This window comes from Chionomys nivalis, chromosome 3 (genome assembly GCF_950005125.1).
Source record: "Chionomys nivalis chromosome 3, mChiNiv1.1, whole genome shotgun sequence".
Classification (NCBI taxonomy): Eukaryota; Metazoa; Chordata; class Mammalia; order Rodentia; family Cricetidae; genus Chionomys; species Chionomys nivalis.
Window position 1 is genome coordinate 6,763,371 of NC_080088.1, and position 18,536 is coordinate 6,781,906.

At 43.9% G+C, this 18,536-nt stretch overlaps 1 protein-coding gene across 3 annotated transcripts in view; it reads right to left on the bottom strand.

Moving 5' to 3' along the window:
- Itsn1 (intersectin 1) overlaps positions 1-18,536 on the bottom strand; it is a 184,744-nt gene that overhangs the window by 78,062 nt on the left and 88,146 nt on the right. For all 3 annotated transcript variants that reach the window (XM_057765118.1, XM_057765117.1, XM_057765119.1), the window contains exons 15-17: positions 15,225-15,312; positions 14,784-14,923; positions 2,184-2,311 (exon numbers count right to left, since the gene is read on the bottom strand). In XM_057765118.1, the coding sequence (XP_057621101.1) occupies positions 2,184-2,311; positions 14,784-14,923; positions 15,225-15,312 (356 nt within the window). The remainder of the gene's footprint in view (positions 1-2,183; positions 2,312-14,783; positions 14,924-15,224; positions 15,313-18,536) is intronic.

Genomic DNA, 18,536 nt, shown 5'->3' on the forward strand with positions numbered 1-18,536 from the left:
ACTCTGCACACAGACAACCGAGTCCACAAAACGGCCTCTCTGGCTCTGAGCAAAATGAAATCACATGGTTTAAAAAAAAACACAGAAAGAAAACGATGTATTTCATAAAGTGGCAATAAGACCAAGAAAAAGTATATCTCAATGTTGAAACTGATACTAAACTACAAAAACCCAACCCAAAAACAACCACAGAACACGGATGAACATAAACGCTATGAAAACAGAAAATATCCAACATACTGAGGATGGATACTGCCTAAGTGAGCGCATGACTATGAGATTCTTACAGTTCCCCACCAGGCGGAGGCACCACACTGACATGCAGACTTGTTGCTCCCAAACCTGAAGGTCAGTCAGAGGTTAACTGACATCTGGGGCTGGAGAGATGGCAATGGGTGACTTGGGTTGGTCCCAGCATTCACAGGACAGCTAGAACCACCTGTGACTCCAGAACCACAGGATCCAACGCCCTCTCCTGACCTCTGAGACACCACACATATACAGTGCCCAGAGATACATTCAGGCCAAAATCCAAATATACATATGTCTTTTAAAAATCACAGAAAGGCCAGGTGTGGTGGTGCTCGCCTTTAATCCCAGCACTCTAGAGGCAGAAGCAGGAGAATCGCTGTGAATTCAAAGCCCACCTGGTCTACAGAGTGAGTTCCAAGATAGCCAGGCTACACAGAGAAACCCTATCTCAATACACACCCCAAAACACTTAAATACATTCATTAGAGGGGAGAGAGAGAATACATTCATTAGAGGGGAGAGAGAGAGAGAGAGAGAGAGAGAGAGAGAGAGAGAGAGAGAGAAAGAGAGAGAGAGAGAGACATAGCGAGTTCCATGGATACATAGAGAAACTCTGCTCCAATATCCTTCACCTCCAAAAAGTGTCAAAGTGCATTTAATAGAGAGTAAAAACATAAGGGATTTATTAGTTAAGTTTTGGGTACTATTTACCAATATGGGTAGTTAGAATGTGCATTACATATTCTATTTGTAGGCTGGTATTTCCTACATTACATTTTCAGCTAACTTATACTCTGAGGAGCGCAGTTTCATGTGGCAGCGTTAGTAAAGCATTTCATGAACTATAGCAACAATTGGGGGCCAGGGAGATGGCTCAGCATATCAAGTCTGACGACATAAGTTAGACCTGCAGAACTATATGGCAGAAGAGAACCTACTCTTGCAAGATGTTCTCTGATCTCCGCATATGCATAACCACACAAACCTGTACGAATGCACAGGCACACACACACCCTATATCGTGAAGTTGGGGGAAAGACTGAGTTTGCGTAAACTGACACAGACAATGAGTCCCACTGTAAGGGGAGAACAACAACAAAACAGGCCCAGTGTAGTAAACTGGAATGAGCTCCCCAGCATTAAAAGTAAAAACATATAAACACAAAACAGGCTCAGATGCTCCTATGTGCTCAGAACAAAGTCGGCCTGAAAGACCTCTGCCCACCGTCACCGACTCACCCCAAATGTCTAGTGTCCTCCTCTTTTTACGGTAATTTCAATAACCCCTTTTTATAATTTGTAGCATCTCGCTGGGACATTTGGTCATTCTTGTTTCCTGGACTCTAAAATTGACTGAATTTCAAACAGCACACACCCATGAACAAAATCAGAGACACGAAAAGGTAACAAACAAATTCACAGAACGTTACTTAGAAAAATACTAGACAACTGTTACTTAGAAAAATACTAGACAACTGGCAGGAGCATCTGAACAGAAACAAAGTATGTTTGTGTCCTGAGAAGCAAAGGCAAATCTTCGCCTTTGTACTCAGGCCTAATCTGCAGTTGCAATGAAGAAGAAAGGAGCCTGAGAGGCGCAGTCCTAGCTGGAGAAGCTGTGTGGCGAGCGAGCTCGGGGCTTGGCTTTCAAACCGTGCACTCTGACCATCACTGTTATTAACGCGCTGTGAACTGGAAACCTATTTTGGTCATTGGCATGCAAATGAGCTAACCAAGTGTCCTGATTCCTTGTCTGCTTCCATTATCCACACAGGAGAGCACTGGGAACTTCAGGGGTGCTTACAGATGCAAAGATTTATATATGCGTGTCTGTTTGCCCACACACATGAGGAATGAAGGCGCCTTTGAGAAGTGAGACCAGCAAAGCAAACCCCAGTTTCTCCAAGAGGGTCCAGTCCAGTCTGACTCACCTTTGAGTTTCTTCCTTTTGCTTTTCTAACTCTAGGCTCTTCCGCTCCTGCTCCTTCTGCCTCAGCCGCTCTGCCTCGATGGACTTCTGCTTCTGCAGCTGCTGCTTGCTGTGTATTTCTCTTAGTTCCTGGGAGGAATCAGGGCAGATTATGAAGACCTGAGCAGAAGCACATGAGCGGCTGACCAGCATGCAATGCTTCACAGTGGCAAAGCCCCGTACATTGGCAGGTGACTTTCAGGGTTGACTAAATGTTCACTTAGAAATTGAAATCACTATATTTTGGCATGACTGATTACCGGTCATCGTCCCAGAGCACATTCCAGCAGGCTGCAACACGCTATGTCATCCCTATGACATTTACTTATCTGTTCGGCTGGGGATTGAATCTGGGATTGCACACACTAGGAGGTGTTGTGTGTGCTACTAAGCCACGCCCTTCCCCTACTCCACCTCCAGGGTAAGTTTGTAAAGGACTTTGCCTGTGAGGGGCACTGGGGAGCAACACCGGACAAGCCTCGACAGGACTGGAGGGCAACTAGTTTTATGATACTGTGATTTATGAATAGACCTATAGTTATTATGATAACTAATCCATACCAATTTCCCCTAGCTTTGAAAACACACACTGCATTTCACATACAGTCACTGTTAAGAATTCTTTAATCCCAGTACTCAGGAGGCAGAGGCAGGCAGATCTCTCCAAGCCAGCCTGGTCTACAAAGCGAGTTCCAGGACGGTCAGAGTCACATATAGAAACCCTGTCTCAAAATACCAAACCGATTAATAACAAAACAAACAACCCTCAGCTCCTTCTTAGGAATTTGAGTCCCAAGGATTTGGGGGCTATTTTTCTTCAAATCATATCTATTGGAGAGTCTCTATCAGCACAAAAACCACATGTGCAGCACCAACTGCCCCCACCAAAGCAGCAGCTACTTTCAAAGTAAAAAGTTACAATTTGATAGCAATCTTTTGGGATTTGATACCCCAAGAAATAACTGCAATTTCCTGTCAGCCTACTGAAAACCAAACAAATTATGTGATAAAGTACTTAAGCTCAGAAGTGTAAGTACCTATGACATGAAAACCATGAGGCTAGGGGTCTGGCGTGGCGGGCACAGCGTTTGCCTAGCACACGCAAAGCCCCCGGCTCAGTCCCTCCCAAAGAGAGGTAACTTACTGGAAACGGGGTGGTAGAGAGTGGGAGGTCCTAGAGAGAGGACGGGGGGGGGGGGGGGAGGGGCTCCAGTGGGAGAACTGGACAGGACAAGCGTGGAGAACGGGGCTTGATGCAGCCTGGGCTATCCCTGAGGCAGCAGCCTTAGGGATACAGCTGCTGGAATAGGGATACCTGGGGCAGGGCTTAGCTAGGAAGGGGACAGAGGCATCCAAGAATGGCCACTGGGGAACAATGACAGAGCCCCACTCTGAAGCTGTGATGGAAGAGAGAAAGCCAACTCTCAGTGGGAGAAAGAATTCCATTTTCATCACCTTCCTAACTGAACACCATGGGATGTTATGACCTGACAGCATTATGTCAAAACTCAGCCACATAGGCTTCCACAATCATTTTTAAGGAAAAGAAGAATTTTTAATAACATGAACGGATAATCTAGTTACTGATTGTCTAGGACAAGAAGAAGAGATCAGTTCATCTAAGCATTCTCGGTTAGAGTTAAGTGCCAGCACACAAAAGAAGCAACTGTTGGGAGTGACCCTAAATCAAACTCTAGTGTCCTGAGGAGGGGCCAGGACACACAGTCAGAGGCTATCTTGTCTATCACTGGCCCAACACAGAGACCTCACCAGAGGACACACACATCTGGAAAGAGACCTCACCAGAGGCTGTGCACATCTGGGAAGATTTACATTTTATCCTCCTTTAAAATGTCATCATCCACAGCACAATCCCCCAGTTTCTGCCATGCTAAGAGTAGAAGGAAAGGGAAAAACCAGTCTGAGGTTCAGGAACTTGACTGCTGCATTATCTTCTTACTCATTGATTTGTGGTCAGGAGGATGTGTGGGCAGGAGTGTGAGGGGCAGGTGGAGGCCAGAGTCTGACCTTGGTGTTAGTCCTAGAGAGCTGTACACATGGTCACTACTAACCTGAGTTGATGAGTTTGAAGGTTTTGCCTGCATGTGTATCTATCTGTACATCATGTGCATGTCTGGTGTCCATGGAGGCCAGAAGAGTGCAATGGATCCCCGGGAACTGGGTTACAGAGGGTTTTGAGACATCCTGTGAGTGCCAGGTCCTTTGGAAGAACCACTGAGCCATCTCTCCAGCCCTGTCTACCCTGTGTGTTAAGGCAGTGTCTCTCACTGAAAGCCGGCTGACCGACCATCTCACTCACATTTGTATGTGGGTGCCGGGAATTGAACTCAGGCCCTCGGGCTTGTGCGTCTTCATGCTTATGTGGCGAGCATTTCACTGACTGAGTTATCTTTTCATTCCCTAGTTATGCATTTTAAAAATAAAAGTTCTTGTCGGTTTTGGTGGCATACGTCTGCCTCGGGAGGCAGAGGCAGGTGGATCTCTGTGAGTTCAAGGTCAGCCTGGTTTACAGAGTGAGTTCCAGGACAGCCAGGGATGTTACACAGAGAAACCCTGGATTGAAAAACTGAACAACAAGTTCTTATATCATTTAGCCTTAGGAGGATAACACTGAAAACATCTAAGGAGGTATTGTGAAACCGGGGCGAGCACCAGCCATGAAGTCCCAGTGGACCCGACAGACCACGTGCACAAATCAAGACATTTCATTTTTCCAAAGAATTATGCACATTTCCTGTCTCTGTCGAACTCAAGGAATCAGGCTGTGGCTAGAAGCGGGTTAATGAGTGAGCCAGTCGACAGATGGAAGCAGCTAGAGATGGGTTAGCGAGCGGCACAAAACGAAAGAGCAACAAGAAGCCATTGATGGAACCAACGTCAAACAATCACACCAATGAAATGGCTATAAAATCAAAGCTCGAAGCATCAACCACACTGACAATTCAGAATCATACTTCATTTTCCAGACAACATCACAGGTCAGGCTGAACTTGTCCTAAGAACAACCAAAAGGCTGCAGCCTCAAGTGCCTCCAAGGAAACGGAGCTTAGGAGCCGTAAAACAGCAGCTGTCAAAGAAGGCTAACAGAAGGCTTTTGCGGCTTATGATGCGGACTGGAAAACGGCAAAGATTTTCTGCTATTTATTTCATCCAAGTCAAACACCACTGAGACACGCAATCAGCTTGAAGGAAACTGAGGTGAGCCGAGCAGGCTTGGCAGGCATTCTGATCTTTTTTCTTTGGATTCGGGAGTTTCAGATGATACGAAACAATGAAAGTCGGGCATTCCTAAATCAGTGCTTCTCAACCGTCCTGCTGCTGCGACGTTCACGTCATGGTGATCTCCAACCAAAAAATTATTTTCGTTGCTACTTCTTAACTGTAATTTTGCTACTGTTATGAATTATAACATAAATATCTGATATGCAGGATGGTCTTCAGTGACCCTGTGAAAGGGTCATTTGACCCCAGGGTCAAGACCCTCAGATTGAGAACCACTGTTCTAATATAATAACTTCTGTACATAGCCAGAATATGCACTAAAAAGTAGTGAATGGCTTTCTTTCCTCAGCATGATGAAAACAGTATGGGACAGAGTCCTTCACAGGGGGCGGAGCTGGCTTTTCTCAGTCGCCTTTCAACACCGCTAAGGCTGGAGTCAGTGCAGATATTTCAAGGTACCCTTTTCATTCTTTCAGGGGAAAATTAAGATAGCAAACATGGAGTTGAGTTGTTAACTTATCAAATTCTCCTGATAGGCAACCTAATCGAAGCGACCCTCAAAATCTCTATAAAATACACACACCCCTTAGCACACTTCTCTACTTCAAAGCCAAAAAGAAATTATAAGGCATCAATCGGCAGTAACTCTTTTTGTCAAATGAACTTCTTTCTCTCTAAAACTAGTCACTAAAATTATGTACTTTGTGGCTCAACACTTATAACAGTATTGAGTGTGTAAGCTCATTGGTTTTTCTTGAATTAGTTTCACTCTAGGGTATGAAATGTTTTACCGTAGACATATAGGCAATATTATCTAATATGGTATGCCCCTCCCCACACACCTCGGTGTTGAGGATGAACCCATGGCCTTGTGTGTGCTACACAAACATCCTACCACACAGCTGTACTTCCAGGGTTTTTTCGGGGGTGGGTGGGAGTGGAGGTGGGTTGAGGCGGGGTCTTATTTAGCTTCAAATTTACTATGTACTTGGGGATGATCTTGAACTCTCAAATGGCGGGAGCATGTCACCATACCTGGTTCCTAGCCCACTTTCTTAATGAATGAAAAATCATTAAATAGGAATTCTGGAACCACTAGATACATTTTACCACAAATAATTATATGACAGCCATAAGATTATAAAACATATAGTACATAAATAAAAATTATGAGATTGAAAAAACTTTATTACAGGATAAATGACTGCCTACACTGGCTGGGCTGTCCCTGGGCTCCTGGTTGAAGAGGTCCTCCAGGCTCGAGCTGATCAGTGTCTGAGGAAAAGGCACATGCAACACATATGGCTTAAAATAAATTTTTGGGTTATTGTTGTTCGTTTTTGAGACAGGGTCTATGTAGCCCTACCTGGCACCAAACCCAGACATCCATTTGTCTCTATCTCTTAAGTGCTATGATTAAAGGCATTTGCCACCATATGTGGCTAAAATAATATTTTTATTACCAGTAACATGAGCAGAATGCTAAAGACAAATGGCCACACATCTAACCAGGATCCATGAAGGAGCTCTGACCCCGTGAAGGCTGTCAGAGTGCACGCTCCAGGCAGAGAGGGCTCAACATATCTATCAGAGCCTCTGAGAGTCTCTGATCAATCACAAGTTATAAACCATAACTTAAAAACTGGCAAAGGTCTGTTTCATATAAAAGATAAAATAAAAATCAGCTTACTTTTAATTTTCTTCCCAAGGCCCAAATGAGAAAACTCACTTCTTTTCCCTGAATAATTGAAGTTTTTGAGTCATAAGACATCTTTGGACATTCTATGGCATGTGACCAAAGTAATTCAAAAGCAGTATGCTTAACAAATTGAATATCTAAGAAACTCAGCTATTTTTCCAATGACAGATATGGCTCAATTTCAAGTTCACAGAAGACAGCTGTTCTCTGGCTATGCCAGAGACACAGAACTACCTAATCACTATGGCGGCTTCTCCTTTCCTTGGTCCTAAGAAGAGTCAAAGTGCTGTATCGAGTGAAGTATGAAATACTCACCTGAATGGTGTGTGCAGGGTTCTTCCCCATAAAGATGACTTTGGGAAAAATGAACTGGTATCAGAGGAGAGGCCAGCACCCAGTCAACCTAGATATCTAACTGTTCAGAATTATGCTGCTTCTTGTTTGTGCCTTAGGCTGTCCTTTAGAGGTAAGAGGCAAAAACATGCTTTTAACTACTAACTGGCCATTCCTAAATTTGACATCACAAATCTAAAAAGTTTTATTACTCTTAAAAAAAGTTTCATTACTCAGAGGAAACTAATCTGGGGAGCAAAATGAGGAATTCCAGCCACTTGTTTTATGCGTATTTTCAACACCTATCTATCTATCTATCTATCTATCTATCTATCTATCTATCTATCTATCTATCTTCTATCATCTATCTATCTATCTATCTATCTATCTATCTATCTATCTATCTATCAATCATCTATCTTATCTATCTGTCTGTCTGTCTGTCTATTGTGTCTGTCGTATATGTCAGTCAGAGGACAACTTTTAGGAGTTGGTTTCCTGATTCTATCATGTGGGCTACAGGGATTGAATTCTTTTCTTCACTGAGCCACCTTGCTGGCCCTCTTTGGAGTTTTAAGAAAAAATAATAATTCCCAATTGAGTAATGAAACAAACAAATAAAAGAGAAAACAAGTTAATTAGTCCAGAAGATACAGAAACTTAAATCTGATGGAAAAATCTCAAAAAGAATTATTTGAAGACAGAAATGTACATGGCCAAGGAAAACAGATATTCCACTTAACTCCAAATTATAAAGTTTATTCATTAAAAATGGGAACAGCATAGAGAATTTTTAATTTGTTATGTAAATTCTAAGGTCTATATTCATGTCTAAAAACATGTTCAGAACATTCCTTTTAGACTGAATTCCACACTCACCAACAGCAAGTACTACTCCCCACACCCAACCGTGGGAGGCATCTGACCCTACGCTCTCTGCTACAGAAGAGAAAGCCAGGAGCTTCCCCCAGGAAGCCTGCAATGCTCCGCTGTTCTCAGACAGAGAAACCGACTTCGTGTGTCCTGAAAACTCTCAATTCCCTCCCCCACAACTGTCTCAGCGTCACATGAGGAAATCTGCCATTACAGTAGGTGTGTGCTACGTACTATAGAGCGCTACCTCTAAAGCAGAAAGTTGTTGGGCAAATGAAGATAAGGAGGAGAAAAAATGTTCAGGAGGCTGTCTTTGTTCCTTTATCTGATAACCTTTTCTTAAATATTTTACAACCTTATAGAAAAGGCCCACATTTTACCTACAAAATCTCAACTAACCAGATCAGCTGCTGGTGTGACACAGAATCTAATACTTAATGCCTGCTGTCTGTTTCCCATCTGGGGAGGGGTCTAGGTGATTGGTTCATACTCAAGGAATCTATTTGAAGTTGCCACAATCAGTTAAAGATTTTATTATTTCTGGGCAGGAGTGGCCTTTTCCAAAGGACATGTACGTAAAAGTAGAATTTCATTTTGAACAAAGGGGGATGGTAAATGCGAAGCGGACAGACGTCTGTCCATCATGGAGGCACCACCACTAGGTGCGCTTTCTCCTGCAGTCTCGCCAGTCCTCTTTCTGCCACTGTTTCCCTCCGCATGCATCTGTCCTGACTCCTCATTCTGTTCTGGGGTTCTTTTCTCCCCTTCCTGCTAACATTCTGCCTCTCACTGCCTTCACAATGAATGAACCCGTCATGAAAGCCAGTATCTGAAACCAAGAGCATAAAAGCCTTACTTAAGCAAGCAACCTTATTTACCATGACTGGCGCTCACTTCAATAGCCATTCAGAGCCGGGTGGTGGCGCATGCCTTTAATCCCAGCACTTGGGAGGCAGAGGCAGGCGGATCTCTGTGAGTTTGAGACCAGCCTGGTCTACAAGAGCTAGTTCCAGGACAGGCTCCAAAACCACAGAGAAACCCTGTCTCGAAAAACCAAAAAAAAAAAAAAAAAAAAAAGCCATTCAGGTCTCAGCTATCGTCATGGACAGAATCTCTGATGATCCTGCACTTAAAATAAGAAATCAGATTTCCTAAGTATATATAGACCATGGTTCTTAGTTCTGAATCTTCCCTAAATACTCAGATTTCACTAAGAAATAAATAAAATATGGTCAACTTTTGTAATAATATACCAATCGCAACTCTGCCCATACATAATGGGAAAATTTTCATAGAACTAATTGCCCTCTTTTACATTTTTGTACTGGTAAATTCAATGATCTAAAATGTCTGTTATTAAGAGACTACAATACCTTGTCCTGCTCGTGACTTAGCATTCACACCTCCTCACACACAGCTTGCTGGGAGGGAGAAGCAAGTGTCCCCAGTCATCACTATTAGCAAGACGTCTCGGGGATCCCTGCTAGCACCATCTCAGAGCCTGGGCACTCCTCCAGAGGGCAGACTGAAGCACAGAGCGGGAGATGGTCATCATCCTGAGCCTGAGAAGGACTGTGTGAGTAGGGCGTGGAGACCTTTAGAAAGAAGTCTAAGTGGATGATGTGGCCAGGAGAACTGTAAGGCTCCTCCCACTCTGCTTCCTCCATTGCCACTGACGTTCAAACGTTTAAATGTTAGGATGTGTCCAGTAGCACTCAGCCACGAGACTGGACCAATGAGGATGCAACTTCTGAATAGGAAACACAAAGCCTTACCTCTCTGGGTGCTGGGGTCTCTGTATTTGGCACACAGTAAAGTTTTATAAACTATAAGCCATGTTTATGCAACTACTTAACATGATGGTTAAAATATTGGAATATAATTAGACTGTCAGTGCCAAGGAAAACTGTTTCAATAGCGACCAACACTGCCAAAGACAAGGAGAGGCAGAGAGCTTCGCAGTGCTATTTGAAGCTTTTCAGAACCACAATTTTCTATTTCTAAGTACTGTAAGTTGCCCCCAATAATTATACGGATGTCCCTATGTGCCCTTTAGATACCACAAATTGTCTGAAAAAGTTGAAACTTGATTTCCTGTAAAATTCGATATAACAACAAAGTTACAGATTAAATAATTTAAAACTGGTATTTTAAGAACATGAATTTGAGATGTTTGTTGTATATCAGACACATTTTATCAGTAAAAATTTCTGGTAAATAAATTTAGACACTGAATGACGATATTAAGTAGTAGTAACACAGCTGGGCATAGTGGCACATGCCTTTAATCCCAGAACTCCTGAGAAAGAGGCAGGATATAGTGAGCTCCAGAACAACCAGGGCTACACAAACAGAGCCTGTCTCAAAAAATAGAGAGGGAGAGAGGAAGGGAGGGGGGAAGGGAGGGAGAGAGGAAGAGAAGGAGAGAGAGAGAAATAGGGAGGGAGGGAGGGAGGGAGGGAGGGAAGGGAAGGAGAGGGAGAGGGAGGCAGTAATTTATAGAGGCAATGCTGGCTACTGACTCTGCCCCTGGGTAGTAGGGTACTGCCTGGATGGTTCATCTGACCATCGACCATCCCGAGGCTGACTTAAAAAGTTCCCATCAAATCTTTTGAGTCTGAATTTTAGCCGTGTCAAATCAGGAATCACCAGCGTAGGATCCCCCAGGTGTCAGGGCGGTAAACTTCTACCTCCCCCACTCTCCTTTATAGACAAAAGCAAGGTCTATGGCTTGGTGGTAATGCAAAACTAAGATCATTCTGGGACCTTGGTGGGATCAGTGGGTGAACCCCAGCGTTGCTCACGCTACCACTGGGCTCTCTGTCATCTCCACCTCTGGACAGTCTTTGGAATATATCAACAGTATACTGATGAGGGATCTATAGATGCATGGGAAAGAGCCTTTGTGAAGGCAGAGGAGGAGCCTGTGTTTCCCAGAGCAGACTAAGATGTAAAGGTGGAGCATTTGAGGGCGTGAGCTAAACCTGAAGTCACGAGCAGGGCCATCACTCTAAGAACGCTAGCTTACCAGTTGGTCATTGGTTCTGCAGCGGGAATTAAACCCATGGCCTCGCGCATGTTATGCAAATGCTCTGTCACTGAGCTACTGCTCTGCAGTTTTAATATGCGGGTTCCAATATGAAACAAAGGCCTGCTAATCTGCCTACAGCAAGACAGTGCTCACTCTTTATTAAAGACTTGAAGCCTGCAGTGGTGGTGGTGGTGCACACCTTTAATCCTAGCACTCAGAAAGTAGAAGCAGGCAAATCTTTGTGAGTTTGAGGTCAACCTGGTTAACAGAGTGAGTTCTAGGACAGCCAGAGCTACACAGAGAGACCCTGTCTAGAAAAAACTAAAAAGAAAAAAAAAAAAAAAAAAAAACAAGACTTAAGAATTTCCACACTGTTTATCAGCTAGAGAGAACAGATATGTAATTCTTCCTAAATAAAGAAAATGGGAAAACCCTCAGAGGAAGAATGAATTTGAAGTAGACATTCTAGACAAAGGAACAAATTAGATTATGTGATTATGTTATTTGCTTATAAAAAATAATAAACATCCTTAGGCTTTACTTCTCTGCCACAAAACTAGACAATTTATACCCACACATGCGCAGTCTTACCCTGTACCACGAGTGCTACTGGGGTCTGATTATCCCCTTTGCGGCCTCCAAGACCAACAAGGTGTGAGCACACGTGGAGGCAGAGCCTCACTTTTGAGACAAGTGCTTCACACGGCCTCAGGGTTCTAGGCAGCTGTGTTAGCTCTGTGTTAGCTCTGTTAGGAGCCCAGACAGCGACCGCCTTCATCCTGCCTGGGGAGGCGCAGGAACATGAACTAAATCTGCTAATGCCCAATTTACTGTCCGGCTTCTTCTGAGGAGGAGGGCTGAGAACAGAGCAATGACTGGGCACTGGCGGTGCTCCTCTCTGGCAGGACAGAAGTAAACCTTGCTCCATTTACTCCAGTGGCTCGGAAGCACTGCTGTATGGAGAGGACTCAAACACTAGGGTCGCGGCTCCTTCTGGTCTAATCCCTACGAGAAATGATGGTTGCTAATGAACAGGTAGTCTCTCCTCAGGGAAGGTGCTCTGTATATCTTCCAGTGTGGCGGAATAAAGAGCAGCAGGAGACCACAAAGAAACTAAATGCTAACTCAGCCAGGCCCTCCGTTGTCTCAACAGAATGACAAATCTTTTGGTTCTGCAACAACGTTTCTGTTTTGATTTCCACAGGCTTCACAGGAATCTTAGAAGCAACAAACCACAGACAACAAAATACCTTCACCTGACCCTGCAAGTGGACATCAGGCTACAAATAACACAGCTATGTTTGCAGTTGCCACATGAACTTTACAGTTAATAAAATGCCAAAAAAGAATTAAAACGGAAGCCGGGCGATGGTGGCGCACGCCTTTAATCCCAGCACTCGGGAGGCAGAGGCAGGCAGATCTCTGTGAGTTCGAGGCCAGCCTGGTCTACAAGAGCCAGTTCCAGGACAGGCTCCAAAGCTACAGAGAAACCTGCCTCGAAAAACTGAAGAAGAAAAAAAAAAAAAAATTAAAACAGAAGAAAGGTTATAATTTTAAAATAAGCATATTTGGGAAAAAGCCAGTGTGTGGGGAAGCTAAAATTAGCCTTTGAGAACCTTTGATACCACAGGTATTGACAATTAAACACTAGTCACAGAGCAACTCAGCCCTTTAAGGGTGTTGTTCTCTTTAGCAATGGCAACAGTGGTGACCGCCGATGGCATTTAATCCACAAATCTGAGCATTAGATAAGTCTTTGCCTAGAGCTTCTTTCCTAACATCTGAAACTTGTCTTAGAAAAGTCATCAACATTCAGGCAAAAAGCTGTGTTCTTTCTGTGTTTGGGAGAAGCTGAGTAATACTCACGGAGTTCTTGAAAACATTGTAAAAGTGTTTCAGTGTGAAATTATTGCTTAAAACAGCGGTGAGTTACAATGGGAGCAAATGAAGTCATGTTTACTGTACTTGTGGACCGAGAATGCACAGATGCACCTCCAATACTGATACGGCACACACTTTCATGTGCTCAAATACAGAACACAGGCAGCACACACACACACACACACACACACACAACACGAAAGTAATGTGAAAAAAAAAACCCCACTAAGCTGGCTAACTAGAACTCCCAAAGGGCAAGTACTTTCCTGGAATTGTTCATTACCCAACGCTGGAAGAGCTGCACAAATATTTTAACTTGGATGTCTAGACAATCTGGCATGGACTCTCAATCCAGAGGGTAACAAAAAAAAAAAAAAAAAAAAAAACTCAAATATGCTTCCTAATTTAAAAATTCTTTTAGCAGGAGAGGAATTTTGCTTCTTAGTATCAGAAGCTGAATGGCTCATACATAGTAAAGTAGGAGGAATTTTAAGGTAGAAATCTAAAGCAAGTTTTTTTTAAAAAAAAAATGTAACATCCAATTTCTGATAAGAACATAAAATCTACCTAAATCTAAAACAATATATATTATTATAAGAAGTGGGGCCGGGTGATGGTGGCGCACGCCTTTAATCCCAGCACTCGGGAGGCAGAGGCAGGAGGATCTCTGTGAGTTCGAGACCAGCCTGGTCTACAAGAGCTAGTTCCAGGACAGGCTCCAAAGCCACAGAGAAACCCTGTCTCAAAACACACACACACACACACACACACACACACACAAAAAAAGAAGTGGGTTTTTCTATCCTGCTTTTTTTTATTATTATTATTATTTATGTACACAGTGTTCAGCCTCCATGTATGCCTGCAGGCCAGAAGAGGGCACCAGATGTCATTACAGATGGTTGTGAGCCACCATGTGGTTGCTGGGAATTGAACTCAGGACCTCTGGAAGAGCAGCCAGTGCTCTTAACCTCTGAGCCGTCTCTCCAGCCTCCTCTATTCTGCTTTGAACTCATCTGCCATAGCCTCCGAGTTCGGGATTAAAGGCGTATATTATCATACCCAATGTAAGTCTACATTATTTAGACAATAAAACACCAGACTAGAAAGAGGCCTTTTTGTGGTGTTTCCCTGAGTTATTGTGCAGTGTGACAAAGCCACCGAAAGGTGGCAAAACAGGTCTACACTTAAGCATGATATTAAAGGAATGGCAGAAAAATCTCAGCTTTAAATGAAAGCATCCGAACACATGAAAGAGAGCACGTGGGGTCTTACTCTTGCACGTGGTGTGGTAATACCAGGCAAAAACAAAGAAATCGGTAAAACTATAATGTGGAGCAGGGCCAATCCCACAGCCCTAACTTATAGATGACAAAGAAGGTGGGTACAGCTGAGGGGCACGGTGACCTGCGCTGTACGGAAGGCCTGAACCACTGCACAAATCTGCCTGGGATTCAGTGTCACCTTGTCGTCACAGGGTAGGGCACACACACAGGAGTCACCTTCAGCTGGTTGTTGAAGACATCGATCTCCTGTAGCTTTGACCTGGTCTCTCTCTCCACCTCGTCCAGCTGTTCTCGAAGCTGCTGCCGGGCCAGCTCTTTGGCTTCCAAGGCTCTTTTGAGGGTAAGAAGCGAATCTCCTATTGCAGAAGAGCACAGGAGACAGCCTTAGCTAGCAGGGAGGAACATGCCAAACCTTCACATCACTGGAGGGAATTCCTGCTGACAAAGGGGAGGGGGTGGAAGCTGAGGAACACTACTTAGTGATAAAAACAAACTCATGGCTGGCACGAAGCCTGAGGAAAGGGCGGTCATACTTAAAAGAAGACACCTTGTAGTGCTTGGGACGCTAAGGAAGGCACAGCTCTGGCTCTGAGGCAGGCCTGGTCTAGACAGAGAAACTGTCTCTAAAGGACAAATAGACAGAGAAGTAACACCCACTATGCAAACTGTTCTGCTGAACTTGCTTTAATTGGTCATTGAGTATCTGTTTTTCTGGAATAAGTCTTCCAAGTGTTTGCTGAGATTCCTAGGAGAGAGAGGAAAAAAACAGCAATGAGTGACTGAACCTCAGAGAAGCCAACACCAGAGCCCTCATCCCAGACACTTCCCATCTCATCCCAGATCTTTTTTTTTTTTTGGTTTTTTGAGACAGGGTTTCTCTGTGGCTTTGGAGCCAGTCCTGGAACTAGCTCTGTGGACCAGGCTGGTCTCGAACTCACAGAGATCCGCCTGCCTCTGCCTCCTCAGTGCTGGGATTAAAGGGGTGCGCCACCATCGCCCGGCCCCATCCCGCATCTTCTAGGCACTGAACTGCCATTCTCACCAAGGAACTAACTCACGGGCAGAGGCTTTTCCCTAGGATGAAGTAGGACAGCTCCAGCTCCCCTGGTTCTGCTTGAGACATACTGGGTACTTATAAGATTTAGAAAATGTAATCCCAGTAGGTCTGAGAGAGACTCAAGCTCTCTGAAGCAGAGCTCCAGCACAAATGCTGGGAATGAGTTACCCACTGTTCTGTTCTGGGCGCTGGTACTCAGCACACGGCACTGAAGCAGGCCACAGAACTCAGGAAGACATTTTCACAGCTAGGATTCTAGATGTTACCCATGTTTTCCATCACACAGGAATTTTAAACATAAAAGTCCTGAACCAACCCCTTTTTTCTTTTTTAAACTGGCATAAGAAAAAAGCTAAAACCACACTGTATAAAGAAGGCTATTTGGAGTTCTGACGGTAATGTGCCAAGCACAGTATTGGTTTAAGTTCAGCTGAAATGATCCTGTAGTCACTTTAGTGAACTGGCAGCCTTGCTGATTTACTTGGCATTTATTTCTACCTTAGGGAGAAAAACGACTCTTGTTGTGAGAAACAAATGCCCAAGGAAGAATTTCCCGCAGAGGCTCCGAACCAGGCTCTCTGGAACCCACCTGCAGACACACACACACCAGCGCCTGCAGGATGAGTGCTGGGCCTGCACGGTAGGAGGTTAACTCAACAGACAGGATCCAGGAAGCTCCCAGGCTATGGGTAACCTACTGCAAGACTTTCACAAAACAAAACACATAGCAATCTTTGTCCCAGGAAGCAAACCCCTTTACTTGCTCTGCCTCAGGCAAGGCCTCTTACCAACCCACCCCCCAAAGTTCCTTTCTTGACCAAGATGAAGAAGCATCAAGAAGAACCCTGTTCCAACCACTGGGATTGTCTCACTCATGCAAACAACACTTTAAAATCCATAACTCAGGCTGAAAGTGGCTCAGGGGGAAGATGGTCCAGGGCTGCTTTTGCAGAGGACCCAAGTTTGATCCCCAGCTGTCTTCGTTAGGGTTTCTACTGCTGTGAAGCGATACCATGACCACGGCAACTCTTATAAAGCAAAGACATTTAATTGGGGTGGCTTACAGTTCAGGTTCAGTTCATTGTAATTATGGCGGGAAACCTGGCAGCATGCAGGCAGACATGATGCTGGAGTAGGAGTTAAGAGGCCTACACTTGATCTGCAGGCAGAAGAAAGACTGTGTGCCAGTTCGTGGCTAACTGGAGTGTTTGAAACCTCAAAGCCTGCCTCCACAGTGACACACTTCCTCCAACAAGGCCACACCCTCTAATTGTGCCACTCCCAGTGGGCCAAGCACTCACATACATGAATCTTTGGGGTCATTGCTATTCAAACCAACACACCAGCACTCGGCTCCTAACTGCCTATGACTCCAGTTCTAGGGAGTCTTTCTGTCACTCTTTCTTATTTATTTATTATTTATTTATTCATTCATTCACTTGTTTATTATTTATTTATTGAGGCAGGGTTTTTCTGTGTAGCCTGCTGTCCTGGAACTAGCTCTGTAGACCAAGCTGGCCTTGAACTCAGAGATCCACCTGTCTCTGCCTCCTGACTGCTGGGATTAAAGGTGTGCACCACCACCTCTGGCTGAAAGGAAAATCTTCCAGACTTAACACCTGTACACTGAAGACTAAAAAATATTCTTGAAATATGTATTGACACAAAGACTGAGGCCATGTGATTAGATATCGTTAAGACAACAAATCTTTCCAGATTAATCCATAAATGTGATGGAATTCAAAAAGTCTAAGATTTAAAAAAAAAACAAAAAACCTAACAAGCTATTCCTACAATTTATTTGGAAACGTAAAGAACTAAGAACAGGGGGCTGGAGAGATGGCTCAGTGGTTAAGAGCACTGACTGCTCTTTCAGAAGACCTGGGTTCAATTTCCAGCACCCACATGGCAGTTTGCAACTGTCTGTAACTCCAGGTCCAGGGGATCTAATACCTTCACACCAATGCACATAAAATAAAGTTAAATAAATTATATATATATATATATATATATATATATATATATATATATATCAACTAAGAAGAGACATAAGAAAAAGAAAACCTGGGCAGTGGTGGCACACGCTTTTAATCCCAGAGGCAGGCGGATATCTCTGAGTTCAAGGCCAGCCTGGTCTACAGAGTGAATTCCAGGATAGGCTCCAAAGCTACAGAGAAACTCTGTCTCGGAAAAAAAAAAGGGGGGGGATAACAACAGAGAATTCATACTACTTACAGCCATGATTATCAGCAGGTTGGGAGAAAGCACAGGCAGAGCGACACAAAATAGACCTCTACAAGAATATTCAGTTACCACGGAACTTGAAAGGGAGAGTCCAATAAGTGATGTCGAGTACCCACATGGACGACAGATCAACCTTGACCTGTATGTGATAATCAGCTTGAAATAGATTTGGACCCAACCACAAGGAAGTCCTCAAAGAGAGCACAGACTTTCTCACCGGTGGGGGGGGTCATGATTTCTTAGAACCAAAGGATAATTTAGCAAACTGAGCCTTATCAAATGCAAAACATCTGCCCTTTAGAAAAAAACACAAAAATGATAAGCAAGTGGGGTGCGTAGGTACATGCCTGCGAAACTCGGAAAGAAAAGAGAGACTCCAGTGACTGCCACAGGCATGAAGCATGTGGGAACAAAGCTGGTCTAGTCTACAGAGACTTTCAGGCCAGCCAGGGACACACGGCACTATCCTGTCTCAAAAACCAAACAAACAAAACACAACAAATAAAAGAAGTGACTGAAGGCCGCGGGTAGAATGGTTGAAAATATATACCTGCAAAACAAGTTATCTGACAAATAGCTTGCTGGTTAAAAACAACACAAGGAGCTCACCGTTCTTCAAGCCAATAAAAATGGATGAAAGATTTGTTCAAGTGCTTCAACAAAACTCA